The sequence below is a fragment of the Emys orbicularis genome, chromosome 8 (assembly GCF_028017835.1).
Source record: "Emys orbicularis isolate rEmyOrb1 chromosome 8, rEmyOrb1.hap1, whole genome shotgun sequence".
In the NCBI taxonomy this organism is placed as follows: Eukaryota; Metazoa; Chordata; order Testudines; family Emydidae; genus Emys; species Emys orbicularis.
The window spans coordinates 92,047,367-92,073,314 of record NC_088690.1 but is presented as its reverse complement, the minus strand read 5'-3'; the positions used below and the strand labels follow the sequence as shown (position 1 = coordinate 92,073,314).

The 25,948-nt window shown below is 53.3% G+C and overlaps 1 protein-coding gene across 1 annotated transcript in view; it reads left to right on the top strand.

The window, feature by feature from the left end:
• Positions 1-25,948, top strand: part of ABLIM3 (actin binding LIM protein family member 3) — a 52,848-nt gene that overhangs the window by 3,793 nt on the left and 23,107 nt on the right. The window contains exons 3-8 of the mRNA XM_065409019.1: positions 2,452-2,635; positions 7,487-7,599; positions 13,028-13,154; positions 15,493-15,586; positions 21,086-21,173; positions 24,951-25,009. Of these exons, the coding sequence (XP_065265091.1) occupies positions 2,452-2,635; positions 7,487-7,599; positions 13,028-13,154; positions 15,493-15,586; positions 21,086-21,173; positions 24,951-25,009 (665 nt within the window). The remainder of the gene's footprint in view (positions 1-2,451; positions 2,636-7,486; positions 7,600-13,027; positions 13,155-15,492; positions 15,587-21,085; positions 21,174-24,950; positions 25,010-25,948) is intronic.

Here is a 25,948-nt window from a genome sequence, read left to right as displayed (position 1 = left end):
GAGCTGCTCGGCTTAGCGCTAAATACCCCAAAGGGTTGCTGGACTTCTGTTGAATGTTCAAGTCTCTCCATGCGCCATGCAAGTCCGGTCCCCCTCTCCAAGTGCAGACCAGCCCCCCTGAATGTAAGCTGGACTCCCCGCACAGCTTAGCTGTTCTGTTCTACAACTTGGCTCTAGGGGAGGGAGCATGGGGTAGGGGTTAGAGCGTGGAACTAAGGGCCAGTTTCATCCCAGTGTTGTGGCAGGTGCCACAGACTTCCTGTGTGACCTTGGAGCACCAAGTCACTACCCTTCCCTGTGACTCAGTTTCCCCACTTGTAAAATAGGGATGATGATACCTCTCTATGGCACAAAGGGACTCTGGGGCATTAATGCCAATAAAGTGCTTTGAGATAATCTTGGCACTTTCTGCTGCCTCATTCCTGGGTGTTCAGATCCCTCTGCTGAGCTTGGGGAATGGGAGGGTATATAAGAGAGCCTGAAACAAGAGTTTTCACTCCCCAGCTGATGCAGTGATGTCAAATCACACACACACCCTGTGAGGGCTTTGGGGCCCATCCATTCACAGACCAGAATTAGCTCTTTGCCTGCCCCATCAAGCAAGCAGCACTCCTTGGCCACTCAGCCCCCGACAGACATTTTCATGCATCGTTCATGCCGCCTGCATGGCAGTTCTGAAGGCAGCCTCTTTCTCCTGGAGAAGTTAATGGGCTGAGATTAGTTCTGTTCCTGTCTCCAGCATCAGCAGCCCTGTGCTCCTACTCCCATGGCGACTTTCCAGGTCTGTGAATGCCTTTGCCATGACAAGGTAACAGGAGCAGCAGCTGAATCCTGCTGATTCTTGATTTCTTTTAAAAGAAGCAAACTGAAGAGGCACCTGTCACCCATGGGAACTTCCTGGGGTGGTTTAAAAGCTCCTGGTAACAGTCCCAAGTCACGGGCAAAACTAAGGGAGCAGAAGATCCACCGTCCAGGCTGGATGGGTTGTGCCACTGAATGCTCTGCTCTGCTACTCTCTGCAGTTGCACCATCTTGCAGCAGAGCTCCTGGGCTGAAGGGGGGATTTCATTGGAAGACCCTCAGTTCTGTACCCCTGCTCAAAGGACAATCCCTGGAGCGTGTGATGCTTTATTGGTATTGAAAGAGATGCAGGGTAAAAGTCAGACTCGTAATCGTGAAACTCACTTCATGCTGGTGCCACTGTAATTTGGTGCCACAGCAGGTGATGAAGGAGGTGGTGGCTGCCTTTCCAAACCTGGCACAGCAGCTCTGACAGCCTTGGGGTCCATTAGAGTCATTGGACAGCTACTGCAGCTACATGGCCTCTTTCCTAGCCAAGCCTACAGGAAGAGCCTGCCAGTGCGTAAGCCCTAGGGGTGGGTCTGTGTGGAGGAAGTTTGCATGGCACCTGTCCCCAGCATGCCTGGTGCTAGCTAATACTACCTGGCAATCACTTTCACGAGCACTAAAGCAATTAAAATAAAAAAACCCTCTGATATTTGTAAAGGCAAAACGTAGAGGGAAGGGGGATGTGCCTGACCCTGTTTAGGTGCCATCAGGTGTGGTGGGCAGGGTGAGGGAATAATGCAGCTCTTAGATTAGCCCAATCCATGTTCGGTCATGCCAGGCTGCAATGCACTAGAATCATCTTGCTGGCCAGTTCCTTTGATCATTGGGTGCGGCCTACAGTTTCCTCTCAGCACGGCCCATCCCTTTCCAAAACCAGGAGGCTTCATCCTGGACCGGGCCCGCAGCCCAACAGTGACATCTTGTGGGGCTGAAGGAGGTGCCCACTGGCCCCTCAGCATTTCAGAGCTGGAGGGCTGGCCGGCTGTGGAAAGGAAGGAACCTACTGAGATGTCTGCAGTCCTCAAGTTTTTGGAACAATCACATTTGAGAGACTACGGATGAAGAATTCATGCTAGGTTTTCCCAGAGACCCTCCTGGTGTGCACTGGGACGCGGCTGGCGAGTTCTATAGAGAAGTCCAGCCCAGCAGGCTATGATGGTCAAAGCAGTTAGTGCTTCACCTTAATGCTTATTCTCTGAGGATTAATTCAAAGCTCCCATGTGCGTAGGCCAAGTTGCAACCATTTTGAAAAAAAGTGGGGCTGTAGGGAAGGGAGGAATGTGGAAACCAGGAGTGAAGATACAGGGCCACCGAGGGGACCTCAGTAAAAGCGATGGGGGGAACACATGGCCTCACTCCCTGTGTGCCCTCAGCTGTTGTCCTTATGGGAATGGGTGCAGCATGCACTGGAGTGTACCAAGTGCTTTGCTGAGATGCTGTGACTGTGCTAGCCCAGGCTGACCCCCCAATGACTTCACCTTGACTCAGAAACGTCTCACCTCGTGGCATCTCTCGGAAGCTCTTGGAGGAAACGTGCCCAGCTTGTGAAGGTGCTTGCTGGGCTGACTCTTCTCCCCTCGGGGCTGTTTTCTCCCTCTCTAGTGTGCGGCTGTGACCTGGCCCAATCCGGCTTCTTCTTTAAGAACGGGGAGTACATCTGCACCCATGACTACCAGCAGCTCTACGGGACCCGCTGCGACAGCTGCCGCGACTTCATCACTGGAGAGGTCATCTCTGCCCTGGGCAGGACATACCACCCCAAGTGCTTTGTCTGCAGCATGTGCAGGTGAGTTGGACATGCAGCTGCCGGGTACCACACCCCCACCCCAGGAGCAGGCCAATGCCTGAAGCTGGGAAGGTACTGCTGGTTTTCAGCCCAGCGCTGGGGCAAATGCACCCATCTCAGCAATGCCCTAAATGTATTTTGTAGCTTGTTGTAATGGGTGCCCTCAGACATAGCAAACATGCTATTCCCATCAGGGACATTGCAGTGAGGGGGCATACATAATTTCTTTGGATCTTCTCTCCTTACCCCACTTCGCCCCACTTCGCCCAATAAACAAGTCTTCCATCTCCTGCCTCAGTGAAAGCCACAGGGAAGCAAGCCGGAACCCTCACCTGTCACCCCTGGAGAGCTGGGTTCCAAGCCTGGCTGAGTTTACTAGTGAACGTGGCTTTGGCGAATTCCCAACCAGACCCGCTGGTTGTACACAATCCCCAGCTTGACTGAATGGAGAGAATCTGTTCATCACACAGGACTGGAATAGCAGGGTGCTAAGGGCTGGACTGAGGTGCATTGACAGAGCTGCGGGGGTGCAGGACTGGAATAGCAGGGTGCTAAGGGCTGGGCTGAGGCGCACTGGCAGAGCTGCGGGGGTGCAGGACTGGAATAGCAGGGCGCTAAGGGCCGGGCTGAGGTGCATTGACAGAGCTGCGGGGGTGCAGGACTGGAATAGCAGGGCGCTAAGGGCTGGGCTGAAGCGCATTGACAGAGCTGCGGGGGTGCAGGACTGGAATAGCAGGGCGCTAAGGGCCGGGCTGAGGCGCATTGACAGAGCTGCGGGGGTGCAGGACTGGAATAGCAGGGCGCTAAGGGCCGGGCTGAGGCGCATTGACAGAGCTGCGGGGGTGCAGGACTGGAATAGCAGGGCGCTAAGGGCCGGGCTGAGGCGCACTGGCAGAGCTGCGGGGGTGCAGGACTGGAATAGCAGGGTGCTAAGGGCCGGGCTGAGGCGCATTGACAGAGCTGTGGGGGTGCAGGACTGGAATAGCAGGGTGCTAAGGGCTGGGCTGAGGCGCATTGGCAGAGCTGTGGGGGTGCAGGACTGGAATAGCAGGGTGCTAAGGGCAGGGCTGAGGTGCATTGGTGGAGCTGCGGGGGTGCAGGACTGGAATAGCAGGGCGCTAAGGGCAGGGGTGAGGTGTGTTGGCAACATCATGTGGGAGAAGCTTACAATGGCCTTGCCGTGCAGAGACACTGCATAGAACTGTGTTTGAGAAAGAAAGAACTAGCAGGAGAGCGTGTTCCTCAGCAGAGGTGGTGCTAAGGTAGGGTTACCATACGTCTGGATTTTCCCAGACATGTCCGGCTTTTTGGTCCTCAAATCCCCGTCCAGGGGGAATTGCCAAAAAGCCGAACATGTCCGGGAAAATGCCGGCAGTCCCCTGCTTACCTGAGCGGCTCCGGCAGGCTGCGAGCTGCAGGCAGATTCCCCGCTGCGGCGGCAGCTGCTGCTGCTCCCCCCAGACACCTCAGCTCTGTGTAGCTGAAGAGCCGAGCTGCCTGAGCGCTACCGACTTCACGGTTTGCCGGGCAGCCCCCAGACCTCCAGACCCTGTGCCCCCGGCCGGGCGCTTCCCCTCCCGGGCTCCGGCTGCGCTGGGGAAGCACCCAGCTGGGGGCGCAGCGGGTCTGGAGGTCTGGGGGCTGCCTGGCAAACCGTGAAGCCAGTAGCGCTCGGGCAGCTATTTTGTGTGGCTGGGAGGGAGGAGGGGGAATGCGGGGCGCTCAGGGGAGGGGGTGGAGTTGGGGCGGGAACTTTGGGGAAGGGCGGAGTTGGGCGGGGCTGGGAGCAGGGAAGGGGCGGGGCCAGGGCCCTATGGAGTGTCCTCTTTTTTAAAACCTTAAATATGGTAACCCTAGCTAAGGTCTTCATGGCCATATGTCTCCCTGAGCCAGCGTGTGCAAGGGAATGAGGTGACTTGCTTCTGCTTCTCCCTTTTGCACTGGTGGTAATTACTGCCAAGGTGCATTAGCTGGACTAAGAGCATGTCAGGATCTGACGCGCTAAGTGTTAGTACAAGGTGGATAAACGTTACTGCGGACGCTGAAGGGGTCTGACATTTTGGGGTTCAACCCAGACCTGTAAGGGGTTGTGTCACCACCTGCCCTGCAGCTCTGGGTGTCTTAAATGCATGCTATGGTGCTGTGGCCCTCAGCCCGGAGACCAACAGCCAGCATACATGCATGCAGGTCACATCTCCTGCCCAGTTACTGTTTGCTGCAGAGTGACACCAACACCCAGTCCCAAATATCCCCCAAACTGTCTCCCTGCAGTGTACAGCCCTCTCCTGAAATGCTCACAGAAGGTTTTAAGTTCACTGCTCCTTTAAAGAGACAGAAACAGCAGCATGTATCTGGACTGGAGCTAGCAATCACTTCAGTTCAATTAAAGCACTGGGTTGGTTTAGGTAGAAGTGAAACAAGTTTATTTAATCAAAAAGAGAGAGATTTTAAGCGAGCTCAGGTCTAAGGGCTAAAGGTAGAAAGAGTTACAAACACCCCCCTCCCAAGTAAAAATACCACTTTCTAATGGCTAAGACCTAACTGAACAAGCTACAGTCTTTGTTCAAGGTAGTTTCCTAAGCAATCTTCCTCCTCCAGCAATGGCTGGCTAGCTTAGTCATAGTCAGGCTCCCCACAGACTCCCGGGCGCTGATTTTCCTTGTCTCCTCAAGTGAAGGATAACTTAGGGGTTCACTCCCCCTCTCTTTATAGTCCAGGGAACCTTTGAAATGTGTTCTTCTGAAATGTATCCCCAGATAAAGTTCCTTTCCCTGCTGGGTGTGAATGCCAGGCTGTCTGGTGCAGACACAAGGCTGTCTGGTGTAGACACCAGGCTGTCTTCTCCCCTGCTGGTGATTTTCTCCCCTGCCGGTGATTTTCACAATGCAAATTATCTCTTCCTACAACCTCCCATACCAACGAATAGCCCATTGAATTTGGCCACACCTGCTCTGAGGTGTTGGCCTCTTTCCTTTGTCTGGAGAAAACCAGTTTATAAGCTCCCCCTGACATGCCTGGTTTAAACACATTTCAGTCACATATTTCCAGCATCTGTCTATAAAGTCCTTTGTGGGTTTACTGTACACAGTTCAGGCAGGAATATTAATTATCAGTGCGTTATTAGTTTTCCAGTGATATATTACATGCCACCTTTTGGGTATCTCATGACAACAGTGTGTTAGGTGTAGTGAGTCTGTCAGGCCTGAGACGAGTTGCTGACACGGAGCAGTGAACCACCAGCAGTGTGTCACAGGGAACTATTAATGTTCATGGGGAACTGTAAATCTGTCTGGAGAGGGCTAGACATTCTATTCCTGTAGGGCAGCTCTGAGCGGTGCTGGAGGGGGTTGGGCTATTACTTTAACATTGTGAATCAAGGGACCATTAAAGGGTGGGGGTTGGAACCAGGTACTGGGCAGGCTCCCCTCAAACTGCCCTTTCAGGGCACCTCATTCCTGACTCACATCACCCCTGCTACTCCAGTCCTAGGACCCCCAACCCAGCTCTGCTGCAGCCCCTCAATGCTAACCCATAGCCCACTCTGCTATTCCTATCTGGCTCTGTACTCTGACACCCAGACACTGAAACTCACCCTCCCCACCAACATCGCCTTCCTCTGTGTGCCCTGCCACCCGAGCAGAGCAGCAGTGCAGAGACAGCCACCTGTGTTTGCATGTGTGACTGTGTGCGTGTCCTTGTCTCTGTGCGTGTGTTGTCCCTGTGGACATCTGTGCCTTTGTGTGGCTGTATTCCTGCATGTTTTTGATGCATTCCTCTATACTTGGCCCTGGTGCGACCGTTGCTGCAATGCTGTGTCCAGTTCTGGTGTCCACAATTCAAGAAGGATGTTGATAAATTGGAGAGGATCCAGGGAGGAGCCCCAAGAACGATTAAAGGATTAAAAGCCATGGCTTATAGGGACAGACCCTATAAGCCAACGGTTAAGGAGTGACTTGATTGCAGTCTATACGTACCGACATGGGGCACAAATATTTGATAGTGGGCGTAATTTGCTATTGGAACAATTTACCAAGGGTTGTGGCGGATTCTCCATCACTGCCATTTTTAAATGGAGATTGGATGTTTTTCCTAAAAGATCTGCTCTAGGAATTACTTTGGGAAGTTCTCTGGCCTGTGTTATACAGGAGGTCAAACTAGATAATCATTGTGGTCTCTTGTGCCTTTGGAATCCATGAATGTGTGTGCATGTGTCTCTCGATGTTTTGCACCCATATCTCTGGGGGTGGGTGCATGCCCCTGTGTGTGCTTGTGTTCAGGTGTGGGTGGGTGTGTTCTCCGGGGGGGGGGGGTATCTCTATGCATCTGGCTGTGGTTGGGTGTAGGGGTGTACACTTCTCCAGGTGTATGTCTCACTGTGTGGTTGATTGTAGCTGTGTGCATTCATCTAGGTGCGTGTATACATTTCCTATATCACCATTTCTCATCAGGGGAAGAAAGCAATCCTTTGTCTTGCCTCAGTCCTCCCCTGCAGCTCTGTAAATCCCGGTGTGGCTGACACCCTGCTTGGTCTGCCCCTTACACCCTTTCTTCTACTTCCAAGATCTTCCCCACACCTGCTCCATCCTTCCCTTGGACAGTCTGATCTCACCACGGGAGAAACTAGGGAAGAGACAGGTGCAGCTTAGCTCTTTGCAATCACTCCGGAGTGGGACCAACACTGCAGCAGCTGGTGCCCCTGCCCTGAATGGCTGCCCCATGAGGGAATAAGCGGAGGCCCATGGATGGGATCAGAAGGACAGACTAGCCCAGGAAGCCACCATGAAGCCTAGCTGGAATTCTAAGCAGGGGAGGTGTGTTTCTTATGCTTTCCTGCCTTCTCTGTGGCTGCAGGAAGCCGTTCCCCATTGGAGACAAAGTGACATTCAGCGGGAAAGACTGCATCTGCCAAGCTTGTTCCCATTCGCTGATCAGCTCCAAGCCTATCAAGATTCACGGGCCGAGCCGTAAGTTGGATAGATTTGATCTCGCTCTCTCATGTGTGATGTCTGCAAAGGGTTAATGACAGGTGATCCGGCAGGTTCTGATCCCTGGTGCTATCATGTGACCTGGCAGAGAGTGCCCATCATGGAGGCATTGCTCCATGCTAAGTCATTATGACTGGGGTAGCCTGTGCCTTTAAGAGATCCAATGGTAGCAGGTACCAGGAAGAGAAGCTGGATCCATTTGTGGGGCCAGCAATGTGATCTGTTTGCTCCCTGGTGTTTCTTTAAATGTACTCTGTACAACTCTTCTCACAGCTCCTACGTTCCCTACCCCAGTTACAGACCCACGCTTTCCCATCCCCACGAGCAATCAGAGATGCTATTAGAACCCGGACACTCAGCCAGGGCAGGGGACCCTCCCAGTGCCAGGCTTCTCTTGTGGTGCACATGCCCAATGCTGGATTTCTCCCCAGTGCTGGGAATAACGGGAAGGGCCCCAGTATTGCAGTGTAGTGGAGCACTGGTGAGGCGGGCGTGGCTAGGGTTTATTTGTGGAGCTGGTGGGGGAGGCAGCTCAGGCAGGGCATCTCCCTGTTCCACCTGGGCTTTCCCTATGGCTGTCGCAGGTCACCACTGGTGTCTGGAAATCCCATGTATTCATGACCTGACAGGGCTTTGCTAGTGAGCCCTTTGCAGCCTGGAGCAGTCTGCAGTGGGATTTCTGAAGACAGCGTAGGTTGTTGGGACAATACCCAAACCCAAAATCTGCAGCGAGGGGAGGAAGGGCAAAGTGCTGTGATCCCCATGCGGATGCTGTGTTTCACCTCGCCTGTGTAAGTCTGAGGTGGGATTGCCCTGTTAAGGGAAGGCCAGCAGTAGGAGGAAAAGTCACTCCTCCTGCCCTTGCACCCAGGAGGTACAAGCCAGGCACTCTGTGACATCTGAGAGCAAGATTCAGCGCACTTGTTGCGATCAACAGGTAACTGAGCAATCTAGTGTCCAGGGCTTCCAACAGCTGCTCTGGAAAAGCAGGGTCTTGCTTGCTCACTCGCATTCTTCCTCAGAAGTGTACTGAGCCCCAGGGCTTCTCTCTCTGTACATGAGCAGCACCATCCAGGGGAAACAGGCACTGGTTTTCGCTAGGGTTTAATTTACTCACTTCGCCCTGCTGTGGTAGCTGGGTTTGAACAGCCACCTCCTATACCCTCACACACAGGGCCTGATCCAAAGCCCAGGGCCGCCCGGGGGGGGGGCAAGTGGGGCAATTTGCCCCAGGCCCCCGGCCCCGGAGGGGCCCCCACGAGAATATAGTATTCTATAGTATTGCAACTTTTTTTTATGGAAGGGGCCCCTGAAATTGCTTTGCCCCAGGCCCCCTGAATCCTCTGGGCGGCCCTGCCAAAGCCCACTGAGGGCAGTGGAAAGGCGCCCATTGGCTTTGATGGACTTTGGATTAGGCCTAGGATTGTCTTGGTGTTTCTTTTATGTTTACAGTATCTTTCTTTTTTCCTCTCTCTTTCTCGTTCTTTCTTTCTGTCCTGGTTCTCCCCAGTTACATTGCACTTTGGCTTTTAGAGCTCTCACCTCTTACCTTCTCCCTCCCTTTGTGGAGGGAACAGGCTGAGGCCCTTGTCCAAGGAAGGGGATTGTAATGAGTTAATAACTGGTCCATCCTTTGCTGGTACCCACATATATTGTGTATGCTGCCATCCAAGTCATGGGAGAACTGCATCAGCATAATTCCTGCGCAGATGGCAGAAGACCGAGATAAGTGGGAGCCATGCCATGCCCTGGTGACCAAACTCCTGTCATGTCAGCTGGACCAAGCTGCTGAGTGGCAGAAGCACAAGCCCTCACTGCAGCACCAGTAAGGGACACCACTGAGACCAGCAGGAGTCACTCACTGCTCTGCCAGGACAGTCTGGTGGGAGTCCTGCGAATGTTGCACTGTTCAGCAGGTGCCCAAGAGACCATAGCAGTGTCAGCTGGTAGGTGGCAGACAGGGTGTGTTGGGCAGTGCCAGCCCTGCATTTGTGGAGAAGTTTGCATATGTGTTTGCCATAAAGGGTAGCAGGTGGCAGCTCCAAAGGAGCAGGGGTTCAGCCTCTCAGGAGAACAACGTCCTTTTTTAGAAACTGACATGGAAGACTTCTTCCTTCTGTTTTTCTTTGTTTTCAATGGGATTTTAATGCATAAAAGTCTGTGGATCAGAATGTGAAAGTCACAGCACTGACCCAGTGAACCCAGACAGACCCCACCGCGCTGGCTGATCCACCCTCACACCACTGGGCAGGGGAAAAGGTGGATTTTTGCTTTCCCACTCGAGACCTAAGGCCAAGGTGTGGGCCCCTGAATTGTGGAGTTTCCCATCATGGGCTTGATTCGCATCCCAGCCATAGCTCTTGGGTTCAGGGAGCTCTTGCATTGGAGGTGTGGGGGAAAGCCGGGGAGGAACCCAATTTATTATTTAAATCTAGTTCATTTTAATTTCAATTTGACTTAAGGATGTCTGGTCTGCTCCAAACTTGGAAACCCCTAAACGGTAGGTCCCCCACTTCTCTCTCGTGTGTCCACTCCATCCCATGACCCCCACCAACTGGGTGGAGGCTACAGTTACACTGGACAGGATTTTAAAATATAGCTAGGCTATAACCCTTCCTGCTTCAAGGCATGAGCCAACAAAAACTGGTGGGGTCTGGAGGAAACATCCCTTCCAGGCAGGTTATCCCATTACTGTCCATTACAGGGCTTCCTCTGAGGCATTTGGTACTGGCCACTGACGGAGATGGGGAACTGGACTGGAGAGGCCAATGGTTTGATCTGGTGTGAACCTAGCTCAGGGGTCTGGCCTTAGCATCATGTTACAGTATGCTCCTGTCGGCCCCAGGCATGAGAGGCCAGTGAACCCCCTGCCCCAATGGGGACACTCCTGGCAGAGTTGGACATGAAAGACCCCAGATGATGGTGATGAAAGCAGCAAGGCCAGGTCTATCCGAGCCAGAGCAGACTAGCGCTGAGTCAGCACAAGGTTGCTTCCCCCACCCCCAGTGTCCATTAGGAGGCTCTTGGCAGAGAGGAAGGGAAGGGGAACCACGTGTGTCATCTGTTTCTTCCCACCCACTTCCATGTCCTCTCCCGGTCAGGTGCCCTGGAGACCATAGCCTCTGAAATCCTCTCTCAGATGTTCCTCGGCTGTGCTGAAGAGCTGAGGTTACCCAAGGGCAGCATGGATTATTCATAACTAGCTGCAGGCAGCATCCAGGATGTGCATAAGCCAAGACAGCTTCCCTCGCTGCTCCTGGCCTGCACCCTTATCACCTCCATGGCACTGCAGCCAGTTGGGGACTGCAGAGCCTTGGACCCCTGGGGGAGGCGAGGGAAGTGCCACTGTTGTCTAGTAGCAAAAGCAAGGGTAAGTTCTCGGATGAGGACATCCCCAAAGAAGGCCGCAGGCTGCTTCTGCAAGTCTCCTCCAAGACCCCCTGACTGCCAACATAACAGGAGCAAGCCTGAAAGGCAGGTGAGCAGCAAACCCGGGGGAGTGGTGCCATGTAGGGGCAGGTGCCAGAGCACAGCAGAGAATGACTCACGCGAGAAGGGCCTAATTGAGCTGCTGCTCTGTGTGCCACTCCAATTCTGCCCAATGTGGCAGATGCATGGGGGTAAAATGGAGCTGCACAGCTGCCCTGAAGTGTGGTGGGTAAAACACACCTTTGGTGCTGTCGAGATTACCACTCAGTCGGCTTGCAATGCACTGTATTTGCTGCATTCGTATAGCACAGGGGACTGAAATCTCGCTGGAGACCGGCAGCAAAGAGGTTAAAAAGAAACACCTTGTCCATGTATCACACAGACTCCTGAAATCCTAGAGAGTCCCTGATGTGAAAGAGAGAGAAGGGCAGAGAGGAGTCAAAGCCAGGGCTCTCAGGCCCATATGCTTCCTGCTTCCAGCCTTGATGGGAGCCCAGGGAAATGGGAAAGGAAGGAAGGCTGGTAAATACTGCAGCGGGCTGATGTACACACAGCTTAGAGAACAGCCCTTCCTATGCTCAGCTTGCTGCCAGACACTTCCCACCATTGCTACCCGAGGGGGGAGCCATGCAAGGAGCACTAATACGGATGCGATTCAAGGGCTGCCAGTATTTTAACCCCAGGGTCACCTAGCTCATGACCCAGTGGGTAAACCCTGCTCAGCACCAGGGCTTCCACTGGTAGAGCTGAACTGCTGCTAGTAACACTGGGAAATATTTGGCGAAGAGACCATGGCTACACCAGACTGCTGCATCCCCATCCACCCAAGCTGGGAAGTGGCTGTCACTGGTATTTATTCCCCTTCCAAACATGACTCCCTGCCAGCATTCGCTCTGAGGATCTCAGAAAAGCAGCTCGAAAACCAGGATGAGCCAAGGAGGTTGGCCGCACCCTGATGCCCACCAAGTGAGGCCATCTGCTTTGGGCGAGGCTGGGGGTGCCAGTTGCTCAGCAGAATCGTGGCATGTTCCCAGTGCATTTTGCCCCTGTGCTGTCTGTGCTCCTGGCACCCCACCCAGTTTTCCTCTGAGGAGCCCAGCTCTTTCTTAGCACCAACTGTGGAAGCTTGCTATGCAATACGCAAAGTGCTGGGACTCATTAGGGAATGTGCTGAAGATGCATATTCCCATTAGAAAAAAAATGCAATGTGTGTTGGGGTAGCTCTCATCAGAGGCCTCTCTCCCAGCACCCATATCAGAGGGTGAAAAGGTGTCTGATTCTGGGAGAGAACAGGGAGAGAATGGTCTGATTCTCTATGTGTGTGTACACTTCTCTCTGATTCTGTGTATGGGAATTTGTGTGTACCTGTGGATATGTCCACACTGCAAGCTTGACTCTAGCAAGCCTGGCTAAAAATAGCAGTGAAGATAAAGTGGCATGGACCCCGGTGTGGGCTATCAACACAAGTATGTACTCCGGATTCTGGGCAAGCTTGTACAATCCAGTGCCAGGGTCCATGCCGCTGGGTCTTCGCTGCTATTTTCAGTTGCGCTAGCTAGAATAAAGCCAGTGCAGGTATGCCCACCTGAGCTGCAATCACACCGCCGAATGCTGTGCAGACCTACCCTCCGTGGAGTGTGTGTGTGTATCTGTGTGCATTGCTGTAAGTGTGGGGCTGTGCGTTTGAGTCACTCGGTGTGCACAGGATCCTGTCCCGGCTCCCAAGACTTTAGGGAATGATGGCACAAGTCAACAAACTGTCTCAATAGGTCCCCTCTAGCTTGGGCAGAGTTTGAAATATGCGAGTCACAGCACCTTGTTCTAGATGACAGTGAGATGAGAGCGGGGCTTCAGTGTTGCCAACTCTTGCAGTTCACCTTGCGTGGCTTTCCCAGTTGTGCCTTCGCCAGGCTGCAGAACCCCTTGGAGCAGGAAGCTGTGGTGGTTTCATGCTCTGCCCCATCCTTTGTCTCCCCAGACTGTGCAGGCTGCAAGGAGGAGATCAAGCATGGCCAGTCGCTCCTGGCCCTGGAGAAGCAGTGGCACGTCAGCTGCTTCAAGTGCCAAACCTGCGGGATCATCCTGACTGGCGAGTACATCAGCAAGTGAGTGTCTCCTCGTCCCTACCCGTCATCCTTCACTGCACCGTGGCCACTCACTGGGGAGGGAAAAAGGAGGCCGAGGGCTAGTGTACGCCCCTGGGATTGCTGCAGGCTCCCGACTCCCCTCGCCCATCAGGCTGCAGGGGCAGCAGAAGCACATACCACAGAAATGGATTCTGGGTGGGGAGCCAGCTGATCACCTGTCTCCACACACACCCCACAGCTGGGTGGGAAGGATGCATCCTGGAAGTTCTAGACATGTCTCTGAGGAGACTTAGGGAAGGGGCTCACCATGATGGGGAGGGGGATTGTCGGAATCCCTCCGAGACATGCTACTGCGCAGGGAACGGGCTGACTGGTGAGTATGTGGCACGCATGCCCTCTTCTGAATGGAACAGCACATCTGCTCAAGTACCTGTCATAGGCCTTGGTCCTGCTCCCCCGGGGCAGAGTCTCCATTAGCTCGAGTGGCCCGTGCGTCTGGTCCAGGCAGGCTGTCACTGTCCCTCACCCCTTGGTGGCTGTGGTGCTGGGCACAGCAGCGGCCTTGCGGGCTGTGGTCTCCGTGTATATTTGTGACTGTCTGAGGCTGAGAGCAGGCAGCAGGGAAAGGGTTTCTTGCTCTGCATGCTGGCCGGCTGCAGGGTTTCTGGCACGGTCTTGGCTCATGAAGCATGCCCGCCGTCAGGCTTTTACAGGCCAGGCTTAGATGGCCCCTAGGAGGCTGCAGGCGCATTCAGTCACATTAGCAGGCAAGAGCAACTCTATTGTACCCTCGTACCACTCCTCTCCTCCTCCTCAGACTCCAGAGCAGGGCTTAGCTGCCCCAGGAGCCCCACTCCATCCCCTCCTCTGAAGCTGGTCAAGGGCCAGCAGCTCCAAACAATTGCTGTGGTCTGTGCAAATGCGGTGGGTCTGAGACACCAAGGGTAGCATGGGGCCCTCTGACAGGCAGCCCAGGAGTCCTGAATCCCCTCCTGGGGGCGGAGGGGCTGCATGAGCCTGGCCTGGCTGGGGTGTGGGGGGGATCAGACACCTGGCCTGCAGGAAGAGTTCCCTTGCGCTTGGAACTGCTCTCCTGCTGCTCTCTCAGAGAAGCACTGAGGCGTGAAGGTGAAGCCTGTAATAAAATCCTCGCCCTGCCCCTGTGTGGAGTGAGCAATGAGCTGGAGCCTGCAGGGGAAACAAGCTGACAGAGGAAGGGGAGCCCACAGAATAGTGGGGAGGGAGGATGAAGAGAGCCTGTGGGGGGAGAGGAAGGGAGGGGCAGGGCTGGGGTAGGTGAGGAGATCCTATGTGGGGGAGAGGGTGGGAGGGGCGGGGCTGGGGTAGGTGAGGAGAGCCTGTGGGGGGAGAGGAAGGGAGGGGCAGGGTTGGGGTAGGTGAGGAGATCCTATGTGGGGGAGAGGGTGGGGGGGCAGGGCTGGGGTAGGTGAGGAGAGGCCGTGGGGGGAGAGGGTGGGAAGGGGCGGGGCTGGGGTAGGTAGGGGGAGAGAGTGGGAGGGGTGGGGCTGGGGTAGGTTAGGAGAGCCCGTGGGGGGAGAGGGTGGGAGGAGCGGGGCTGGGGTAGGTGAGGAGAGCCCATAGGGGGAGAGGGTGGGAAGGGGGGGCTGGGGTAGGTGAGGAGAGCCCATGGGGGGAGAGGGTGGGAAGGGGCAGGGCTGGGGTAGGTGAGGAGAGCCCGTGGGGGGAGGGGGGAACTGGGGTAGGTGAGGAGAGCCCGTGGGGGGAGAGGGTGGGAGGGGTGGGGCTGGGGTAGGTGAGGAGAGCCTGTGGGGGGAGAGGGTGGGAGGGGCAGGGTTGGGGTAGGTGAGGAGAGCCCGTGGGGGGGAGAGGGTGGGAAGGGGTGGGGTTGGGGTAGGTGAAGAGAGCCTGTGTGGGGAGAGGGTGGGAGGGGCGGGGCTGGGGTAGGTGAGGAGAGCCTGTGGGGGGAGAGGGTGGGAGGGGTGGGAGGGGTGGGGCTGGGATAGGTGAGGAGAGCCTGTGGGGGGAGAGGGGGGGAGGGGTGGGGCTGGGGTAGGTGAGGAGAGCCTGTGGGGGGAGAGGGGGGGAGGGGCGGGGCTGGGGTAGGTGAGGAGAGCCTGTGGTAGGAGGGGTGACGACTGAAGAAGCTGCCCTCTTGCTTCATCACCAACCTTCCAATGGTCACTTGCTTGCTCCCTTGACAGCAGAAGAGCCTCCCAGCAAACACCCCTCTGGGGAGGTCGTTCTAATACAGGCCACATCTCAGTTGAGCCATCTGATGCAGTGAAAGCCACGTATCACATGGGGGGGGGGTGTCTCTCAGTTGCCCCGTGCCCTCGCCCTCCTCTCACTTCCTGTCTCCCTCTCTCCTCCAAAGGGACGGCGTTCCATACTGCGAATCTGACTACCATGCCCAGTTCGGCATTAAGTGTGAGACCTGTGACCGGTACATCAGTGGCAGGGTCTTGGAGGTGAGTTGGGGCAGGCAGAAGACTGCTAGCTTCCTTCCAGCAGCAGAGGGCTGGGCGAGTGAATCCCACCCACGGTGCAGAGGAACCATCTAGCCAGCCCTTTGCAAAGGGGACCCCCTGAGAGTTTTGTCAGTGACCTAAGCACTGTCATGAGCCATTTTAACTGGGTGTTCCCTAAATCACACTCTCTGCAAACCACGGCCCCTCCGGTCACACTCGGGTGATGCAAATGACTGAAAGGTGGTGTGATCTATGGGCTAGAGCGGGGCACTGCGGGTCCTCACTTCCATTCCTGGTTCTGCCACTGATTCCCTGTGCACCTGGGGGTGAGCCCTTTGCCGTAGCTGGGCTGCAGTTTCCTCCTCTATAATATGGAGGTCTGGACACTGACTGACCTTGGTATCCTGAGTGCAAAAATGGCTGGGTCCCAGGAATTGGGGTGGGACAGAGCAGCACTGTCCTCTGGAATTGGAGTCTAGCCGCAGAAGCAGCAGCACCACTTTGCAGGGCAGTAGCAAGGTGGTACAGGTGACTGTGGTAATAGATATGGCTGGCTGATGTGGCCCAGGTGATAGGTACGTACAAGAGCCTGCTACTTACTCGAAGCTGAGGAAGTTATTCCTTTAGCACAAGTGGCAGGGTGAAGGAGGATCCCCTGGTTCAGTCCTCCCAGATGGCAGGTGCCAGCATGTGTATGTAGCGTGGGTGCCTAATAGGTGTTTTCCTAGAGATCTGTGTGGGTTCTAATTTGGCACCATGCCCAACACCTTAATATCTGAGCACCGGGGATGGATGGATGGGCAGAGGCAGCGTGGTATTTGTCTACAGAGTGCCTTGCCCCAGCACCTGAGCTGGAATTCAGTGCCTCTTCAAAGGGACCCCTCCTTCCTCAATCCTAGCCACGTTCCCCTGCTACTGGAGGCCAGGGACTTTGCCAGCACATGTCTGATCTCCCAGGGATAGCATGGGCATCGCTGAGCACCCATGATAACCATCGGTTACTGCCCCTGCTCTCCTGGTGACACTGGCACATTTTTCAGATGCTTCTCTCAATACAGTCACCTAGGAGCCTGATTGTAGCCAGACTCCACTCCCCCTACCAGTTGCCACGGCAACACATCCAACACGGCTGCTAGTCATGTGGCTGTGCACTAGCAGAGGAAAGGCTTGGCAGAGGTGCAGAGCTGTCTGCAAGGGAAGCAGCAGGCCCACTAGCCACGCCCTTTAGGCTGGTGGAATGAGCCAGCGGTGAGGTGCAAGCACCCAAGGGAGACAGGCCAGTCTAGAGGAGGAGCAGGGGTTTATGTGAATGGTATTAGCGAGCCCAAGCAGCATTGTATTGTTCTTTTAGCAGGGATTCAGCACAAAGGACCTGGCTGGTTTCTGCATCCCAGCAGGGCTTTAGGTGTGATTCTTTAGTAGCTCACTCTGTCCCTTTAATGGAGCTCATTCCAAGTGCTGTTCGTCAGGGAGGGCATTGCAAAGGAGGTGTCTTGGACTCCTCATGGTTCCCATGCCAGGTTAGTCCTAGGCAGAAGGTATGGAGGGCTCTTCTAACTCCGACACCCTCAGGGACACGAGGGGGGCCTGAAATCCAGAGGTGCTAGCAGAGTGATCCTGCTGGCCGCTGCTCTCACTCAACTTGGCTATTTTTTGAAAGACATTTTTCAAGTGAATTTAGTGTCCTGGAGAGTGGGGTCCTGTGTGTACCCCCATGATGGGCACTGTATGGACAGCTGCGGGGGAGTGTGCCTCATTGCTGCCCTGGAGGGAGCAGGGTACCGTCTCCATGGCTTCCCTGCTGAGCCAGCCAGCAGCTGTGGTGGTAGCTGGGCTGTGGCCTCTCTCCCTCATTCTGTGCAGGAGCCACCAAAGAGCCGTGAGTCCTGTGCTTTTGGTCCCTACTGACCTGGACTGGCTCCAAAGCAGTGACTTTGAGGCAAAAGTCTCTGGACCCTGGTACCCAGCCCCCTGGGCCATCCAGCCCCTTCCCCACCCCCTTCAGGGGACTATGGCTGAAGCTGAAACCTGGGTGCTGTGCATTCTTGAGCGCTCCTCCTGGCTCTGACACTAACTCCCTTTGGGACCTCAGCCAAATCACCTCACCTCTTTGGATCCATTCCATCAGAGGTCAGTGTGCACATGCTTGGGGAGCAGAAGGGCAGAGCTGTACCAGAGAGTAACCACTAGGGGGGAATATAGAGTGTGAGGAGCTGCTTTGCCTTCCACCTTCTTACCCCGTCCTGGGGCTGTTCTTCATGCTGCTGCCTTGCTCTTCTGCCTCCTCTGTGTCCACGCTACACCACCTCACCAGCTTGTAACTGACACCACTGTTCACATCCACCTCCGTCCTTGGTTCCTGCCTCAGTCTCCCCACCTGCGATGGGGGGATAATGATCCTTTCATGGCCCGCTGTGGGGAAGAATTGGTTCATGTCTGTGCAGCATTCTGAACATCAGCCATGCCCCGTTATTCAAGATCTCTGCTGCGACTGGCAGGTGGGATTCCCTGTGCCCAGGCAAGGGAACTGTGCAATAGTGACCAAGTGGGCTGGAAATAAATCAGCTGGGCTCTGGGGTACCTCTGGGCAGACTCTGTTGCTGACTTTCATCCAGCTATTGGAATGGAGCTGAGGGAAACAGGGCATGGGGAGTGGATGTGCTGTGCAGTGAAGGCTGCAGAGGGATGGAGACGCAGAGAGCTCCTTGGGCATTACTTGACCTATCTTTCCAGAAAGCCAGTGCAGTGTCACTTCACAGTCTCTGCTCAGTCGTGGCCGAAATGTGAGTGACCCCTCACCTTTCTCCCATGTCTCTTCTGCTCTTGCATTGCCCAGAAGAGGGCTCCTTCTGCACCTCTGGCCAGCCAATGCCAATCACGAACCAGTCACTAGGCTAGGGTGGGATGCCCAGGAGTTCGAGATGAATTATTTTCCTTAAAGCAATAGGCCTTCATTGTCTTGTCTGGCAGAGCTCAAAATAGAAGAGGCTCCTTTAAATAATTTTAGGCCGTAATGAGCTTTCTTGTGCTATCCCATGACCCTCTGGGTGTTCCAAATGACTGTGAGTTGTGCAGTCAGCCTTGAATGATTAATGAAACTTTAAGGGACCCCAAGTAATAATGAGTAGCTCTCTTCACTCACAGCTTCCAGCAGGCTTGTACAATGGCTGTAATTTTAATCAATACAAAATAAACAAGATTGTTGCATTCTGCTTTGAAGTGTAATCACTTCTCCTTGCAGAGGGACTGTTGAGTTTTAAATTGTGGATGTTTGTTTCAGAGCTTGTGATTAGAGGGGAAGATAGGCCTGAATTGCGGTGTACTCTGCTCTGCACAGCCCAGCTAGTGTATCTCAGTGCTGACCGGCAGCGCCCCATCCTATTTAAGGCCTGTGTCTCCACACAGCTCAGCTAATACAGCTCAGTATTGACCTGACCTGCAGTAACCCTTGCTATTCCAGTTACGGGGTACACCTCCCCAAAGCCAAAGAATAAAAATAGCCAAGGCTTTCTGAACAATGGGAAATACAGAGTGGGCTCCTGACAAATCCAAGGGGGAGAGGGGGTGTTTTGGATTTTTAGTGGCAGGGCAGGTTTAGGATTTGCACAATCTTGAAACAATTGAACAGATTATTTAAAACATACAATGTATTTAAAAGAAAGATATGGTCCGAAAGCATTCTGGACAGTGGAGACCGCTCCACTTGTCCTTGTTCATTTGGAGACCGATCCAGCCCTCAGTGAAGGCAATGGAAAGTCCTCTGGACTTTAGTGAGAACTGGATTTGGCCCTTCGTTCTTCTGCCTCTGTACTAGTGTCAGAGCCTCCTCCACAGCTAGTGCCACAAGTGGCTTTTCTGACTTTCGTCCTTTCTTTTGGAAATGAATTTGGCACTAGTGAAGTATGGATGCTGGGTTTGAAGCCCGAGCCCCTGAGCTCCTCTGCTTGACTACAAAACATAGACTGCAAGGGTAGCAGCAGAGTGAGCTTCCCTCACACACTGACCCTGCCAACGTACCTGGTGAGGGGAGTTCAGTCTCTGTGGCCCATTTGCTCCTGGGCCTGTCTGATGAAGCTGCCAACCAGAAACAGACAGTTAATGCCAGTCAGGTGGGAGCGTTCTGTGATGTTGACACCTGCTGCTGAAGCCAAGACTAGGATGGTGAAAAGCTCTATCAGTGCCCCACAGATAATCTAGTAAGAACCTTTCTCATGATGGAGTCAGTGATCCCTTCTTAGCAAATTATCCCATTCTCCTCATTGTTTCCTGATACAAGAGAAACAGTTAAGTTAGATACAGTAAGTTACAACAGCCCTTCTTTCTTCTTTCATTCCCTTACCAGCCTCTCTAGTCCTCCTCCCTTCTGATATTATCATAAAATGTCCCTTGGGGGTTACGCTGTATACAGTACAGACCAGGTTTCAGTACAGCCCAGAGCCAACTGCTGCCTCTGAGCTTGGAAGCCCAGCAAATGAGTCTATAATTGAAATTCTTGCAGACATTCTGAGTGGAAGCAAGCTACCAATTAAACCTATTATCCTTGTCAGAGTGCAGGGAGAACAGACCAGCCACATCACAACTGGGAACATAGCAGGTTGTTATTTCTAAAGTTTGGGCATCATTTGCACTGAAGGCAGCAGAAAAGTTTCTAGAGAGTCCCAAGAAATCAGGGCTGGAAAAAAAATAAAGCAGGAATCATTTTGGCTTTCACTCCATTGGAATGGGCTGCAAAATGAAACCTAGTGAGCCCCTTGTACTGTTGTGGGTGTGTCTCTCCCTCTCCCAAGATGGTAAAAATCCCAGTGACAGTTTGCCAAACAGAAGCCTATGCCACTGCTATGATATTTCACAACTGTGACCCCCTCCCTGGGCCAAAGTGGGCACCCTGTCCAACTCCAGTGGAGATGCTTGGGGTGGGAACTGGTGAAAAATATGTCTCCATAGCTGAACAATGGGACATTTCTGAGCTACAGCTACAGAATCCTTCTGAAAGCAAATGCAGAAATTGATCCTGTAAGTCCTTACTCACATAAGTAATACTGTTGACTTTGAGGTGTGCTTCTGGGAGTCAAAGTTTGCAGGATTTGGTCCCCAGTTCACTGGTTTGGGGCTGCCTGGGCCTAATTCTCTGCTGCCCTTCACTTTGGATAGTCATTTACCCCACTGCCAGGTGAGTGTGAAAGGCGGAGCTTGTAACATGGTACATCCACCTTGCACTCAGTTTGCTTGAAAGAAATGGGACCCTGGACATGGGTTCTCTTCATGCACCATGGCAAAGATATTAGTGTCCTAGTGTGTCTAGGGCTGGTCTGCCATCTGTGGTTCCTTGTTGGGGCCCCAGCTCTCCTTTGCTAGGCTCTTTCATCTTGCTTTGTGTTTTGCACTGCAAGCAGAAGGAGTGTGGAGGGGACTGGGCAGCTCCCGCTCAGAGGAATGGAGGCAAAAGTGGATCTGCATTTTCTGCTTGCTTAGGAACCATTTTCCTCTGCTTGTTTGTAGGCAGGAGGGAAGCACTACCACCCAACCTGTGCCAGATGCGTCCGCTGCCACCAGATGTTCACGGAAGGGGAGGAGATGTATCTCACAGGTATGGACACCCTCGCCATGGGGTGAAAGCTCAGGCTGTGGGATGGGCAGATTAACACCTCCTCTGTGCCCCACAGATCCGTTGCCACTGAACTCCGCCTGTAACATAATTTGTTGATCCCAGCAACGTCAGGAGAGTGGCCTTGTGCAAACCTCCCCCAGCTGATGGTCACTAGTGTCACTTTCTAAACCAGCAATGCAGGGATGCACTGAACTGGGAGTGGGGTTACCCCAATCACAGCAGGCAGATGGAAATTGGCAGGTGAACTAGGAGTCAAAATCCCTGTGGTGACTTGCCCCAGAGGAGCCCTCTGGAGTGGCTATCACATTAGGCCCAGTCCTGGCTGGCTCATGCAGCCAGATCCCCAGAGCTGTTGCTGACTTGTGGTTAATGCAGGTTAGCTGTGTTCCAATGGTGTCAGAGAATCTCCCACTGGATCCCTTTGGGGATCAGATCTCCTTTTCCTACAAACCCAAGCTCCTGTCTGCTCATTGTGGGCCGCACAGGGATGCGGCTCTGACTCCCAGCACAACAGCTGCTTTCACCAGCCACGCCGGGGAACACAACAACTCAGCAGTCATCTTGTTATGTGAAATGTTCCTTCTTTCCTGGTGGGGGGAGGGAGTGACCAACCACACCCTGCCAGAGCTCTCAGCCCTGCAGTCACCCCACTCTCCCCTGCCTCCCACGTTCCAGCTCAGTGAGTCAGGAAATGCTATAGATTCCAAGGCCAGGAGGGACTGCTGTGATCATAGTCTGACCTGTATAATGCAGGCGACAGAACTTCCCCAGAATAATTCCTAGTCAGAGCATATCTATAAGAGCGAAAGAGGGAGGTCTCAGGGACCTGGGGACATTTTCCTGGAGGAAAAATTGCCCCTCCTGGCCAGCTTGTTTCTCGCTCAGAGTCACTGTCAGTAACGCACGTGCACACAACATATTAACTTCATCAGCGCTGTTGGAGCATGCCTGCCCATGCCCTTGGCCAGCACCACTGGAACACACAAGCCACTGGGCCAGGTGGGGGATTCCCAGCCATGGCTAAAGAGCCACCTATCTAGGAACTTCTTGGGCCTCCAGCACTGTAGTGTCTAGAGCATTTCACACTGTTCAGAGGTTAGCCCTCGCTGTCCCCTGTGAGGTAAGGAGCTGCCTCCTTGTTCCCATTTTGCAGTGGGAAGGCTGAGGCACAGAGAGAACAGGACCAGCATTTTCATAAATGGCCACAGGTTTTGGGTGCCCAACTTGAGAAACAGACACACCACAATCAGTGGCCACTATTGGTTTAAGGAACATGTTTGAGCTCTCACAGTGAGCCTGGGAATTGAACCTAGATCTCTCGGGTCCCACTTCAGTGCCTTAACCACAAAACCAACCCTCCTCTGTTTCCAGGTTCTGCTGAGTGCGGCACTGAAAGGGCTAAGCCATGCAGCACAGGTGGCTGGTTTCAGCAAGAAGGAAATAAATAATCGGGTCTCTGGAGATGTTCATCCCTTGCTGAAGCTGCCTTTGGGGCTATTTCCAGCTCTGAGGGAGGGTGTGTTTTCCCTTTGGTAACCTGCAGCTGCCTGTCACCCTGAGTCATTAATTACCCCTGTAGGTCTGTGGGGTAATTGCAGGGCTGGGTCCCTCCCACTCCTGCACTGCAGGATTTGTGGCAGGAGCCCTCCGCCCGGGGCTGACTGACTCCTCCGTGAGATGCTAATCGTGTTGGCGTGAACACGGGGGAGTGGCCATGCCATTAGTGTCATGCTGGAATGTCAGCCAGCATGCTCCCAGAAGCACGTCCCTTGTTTGGTGGGGAGGCAGGGGTGTTTTATGAAAGCTCTGCCCCTGGCTGTCATCCCTAATGCATGGCCTGTGACAGGCTGGTTCTGTCATGGCATCCAGGGGCCCAAAATGTAACACCTACAAATGGGTGAAGGAAGAAAAGGGGTCTGGTTTTCTGGAATTGATGATTTATGAACCAGGACTATCGGATGGATTGTGTTGGTACATGCCCAGTCTGGGGCTGCTACAGCCACATTCTCATCTTGACTCTGATCCTGAATTCCCTTGGGGGCTGGTTCCTGCTCTCACAGGTGAACGTCAAACGTTACCAGCCAAGACCTGAGTTCAAGATTCTGTGTTACCCCAGGAACAGCTGATTCTAATATGGCTACCTAAAGCAGGGATGGGGCAGGACAATGCTCCGCTGTTTCCAGGAAAAGCACGGAATCCTGAACACAGGTCCTGGTAGGTAGGTAAATGGGGAATGGACTTTCCAGTCGAGGTTTGTTGTTTCTGTCAGTTTTCTACCTGCAGTTCCCTTTCTTCTGTTTGAAAGTTTATTTTTAAATAATCTGTTTCTTCACCTCTGAGGTGAGTTATTTGTCTGGCATTTAGCTGGTAGTGTTTTAGTCTTCTATCTACCCATCTGCACAATCAGATTCAACAGTGAATGACTTATGTAGCCAAGAGAACAGAGGATCTGTGAGCTTACACTGACTTTTACCAGCCAGTAATCTCGGGCTTTGGGAGCTAGAGAGGCTACAATGGATTGGAAAGGGAAAATTACGCATTATTTTGAGGCACAAAGGATCATATTAAAGCACTGGTCCAGTGCCTCTGCCCGGCCCCCCTATCCATCAGCCCCAGTCCAAGGACATTCCTGTGGCCACACTGTAATATAGAAGGTGCCCAGGAAAGTCAATAAACCTGACAAAATCAAAGCCTAACAGAGACATTGCTGGGCTTGGGCGCCTTCGCTTTCCTCCCATCCGGCAGAAGCTGTGCAGCTATTCCGTCTAAATCTCACTCAGTATTCCATCAGTGAGGGCTCCATTGGCATGTCTTGGTGATTTGATGCAGACTCGCACCATTTACAGGCTCACAGGGTCTCCCATTGACAGACCCATAGGTATAGGAGGGGGATGTTGCACTGGCTTGTCATCTGTGGAGACCTGGATTCAAGTTCAAGTTTACATCACAGGTGAAAGGAGTTTGCTGGAATGTGCTTGGCGCTGTACAAGATTCAGATCTCAAAACAGCCCCTGCCCCAAAGAGCTGACAATCTAAAACAGTGGCTTTCAATCTTTCCAAACTACTATATCTCTTTCAGGAGTCTGATTGCTCTTGTGTACCCCAAATTTCACCTCACTTAAAAATGACTTGCTTACAAAATCAGACATAAAAATGTAAGTGTCACACCGTGCTATTACTGAAAAATTGCTTACTTTCTTATTTATACCATATAATTATAAAATAAATCAATTGGAATATAAATATTGTACTTACATTTCAGTGTATAGTATATAAAGCAGCATAAACAAGTCATTGTATGAAATTTTAGTTTGTACTGACTTCGCTAGTGCTTTTTATGTAGCCTGTTGTAAAACGAGGAAAATATCTAGATGAGTTGATGCTGGAAGACCTCTGCGTACCCCAGGGCTATGCGTACCCCTGGTTGAGACCCACTGATCTAAAAGATGCATATGACTTGCAGGCTTTGCTCCCAAGAACCCCAGTACTGGAACAGCAGGAGAGGCTGCAGACCAGGACTGGGGATTCTCAGCGGAGCTGTCGGGGTCCAGGACTAGAATAGTGGGGGCAGTTGTAAGACAGGATTGAAGTGCATCTTCAGAGCTGCTTGCAGGTCCAGGACTAAGCTAGCTGGGTGTGCTGCCAGTCAGGATGGAGGGGTACTTATTACACCTGGTTCTGACTATGAGTGGCAATTTGGTCTCTCCAGTGGCGAGTTGAAAGGCTCTGATCCTCTGCTGTTCCCCTGGCTTTCAGGTTCTGAAGTGTGGCACCCGATCTGCAAACAGGCAGCAAGAGCAGAGAAGAAATTGAAGGTAAGCTGGAGCATCAGAGGTTCCTGATGGAGTTTCTGTGACAGGTGGCTGGGCCAGAAGCACGCTTCAGTGTGCCTCCAAGACAAGCAGACATCTCTGAAAGTGCCCCTGAGAGCTCTGGTCCCTGGCTGGAAATGAGTTATGTGGGGAAGGCCCAAACTGAGGGGGACCCGCCATACCAAAAACGCTGCAAGACCCTGGCCCAAGGGTCAGCACATTCAGCTTCCTGCTTTCCAAAGGGTCCTCGGCAACCCAGAACTTTGAGGATCCCCCTCCCGCCTCCGAGGTTTTGCATTGCAGCCATCATCCTTCTCACCATGGGGAGTCATGGGCAGGACTCCATTTGAAGAGCAGCTGCAGCTCTGTAAATGTCTGCAGGGAGTGCTATTGAGCACTGTGAGGAGGCATCATTCCTCCATACTCCACATGCCATTTCCTCCTCCCTGCGGAGAGATGCTTCCAGCCCACAGAGTCAGAGACTGGCCAGACTCTCTGTGCTTTAGTGGGTGTTTGGTTGTTCCGATTGTTAAATTGTAGGTAGACACAAACCCAGGAATGTTCCAGGCCAGGAGAGCAGTCACCATATGGCCCATCAAAGCTGCCTGCCTTTGCACCCTTCATAACATCAGGATAAGCCAGATCAGCCCCTTGCTTCCCTGCTGTCTCAGTGACAGCTTGACAGCCACGCTGTAGGATGCAAGCTGCTGTAAAGCTCCTTTCCACCCTGCTGAAAAGTTTGATGACTCGGCCTGCTCAATCCCCTTCCTTGTGTGCCGTTCAGAAGAAGCACTGGGAGGCCTTTGTCCGTGGCGAGGCTGCTGGCCATGCTCACAGTCCTCAGGTGCACATTGAACATGCATTGTCGGTTGTAGTGCAAGATGCCAGAGCAATGCTGGAATAAACCATGCCTGCCAATTCACTGTCAGGCCGTTGCGGAGG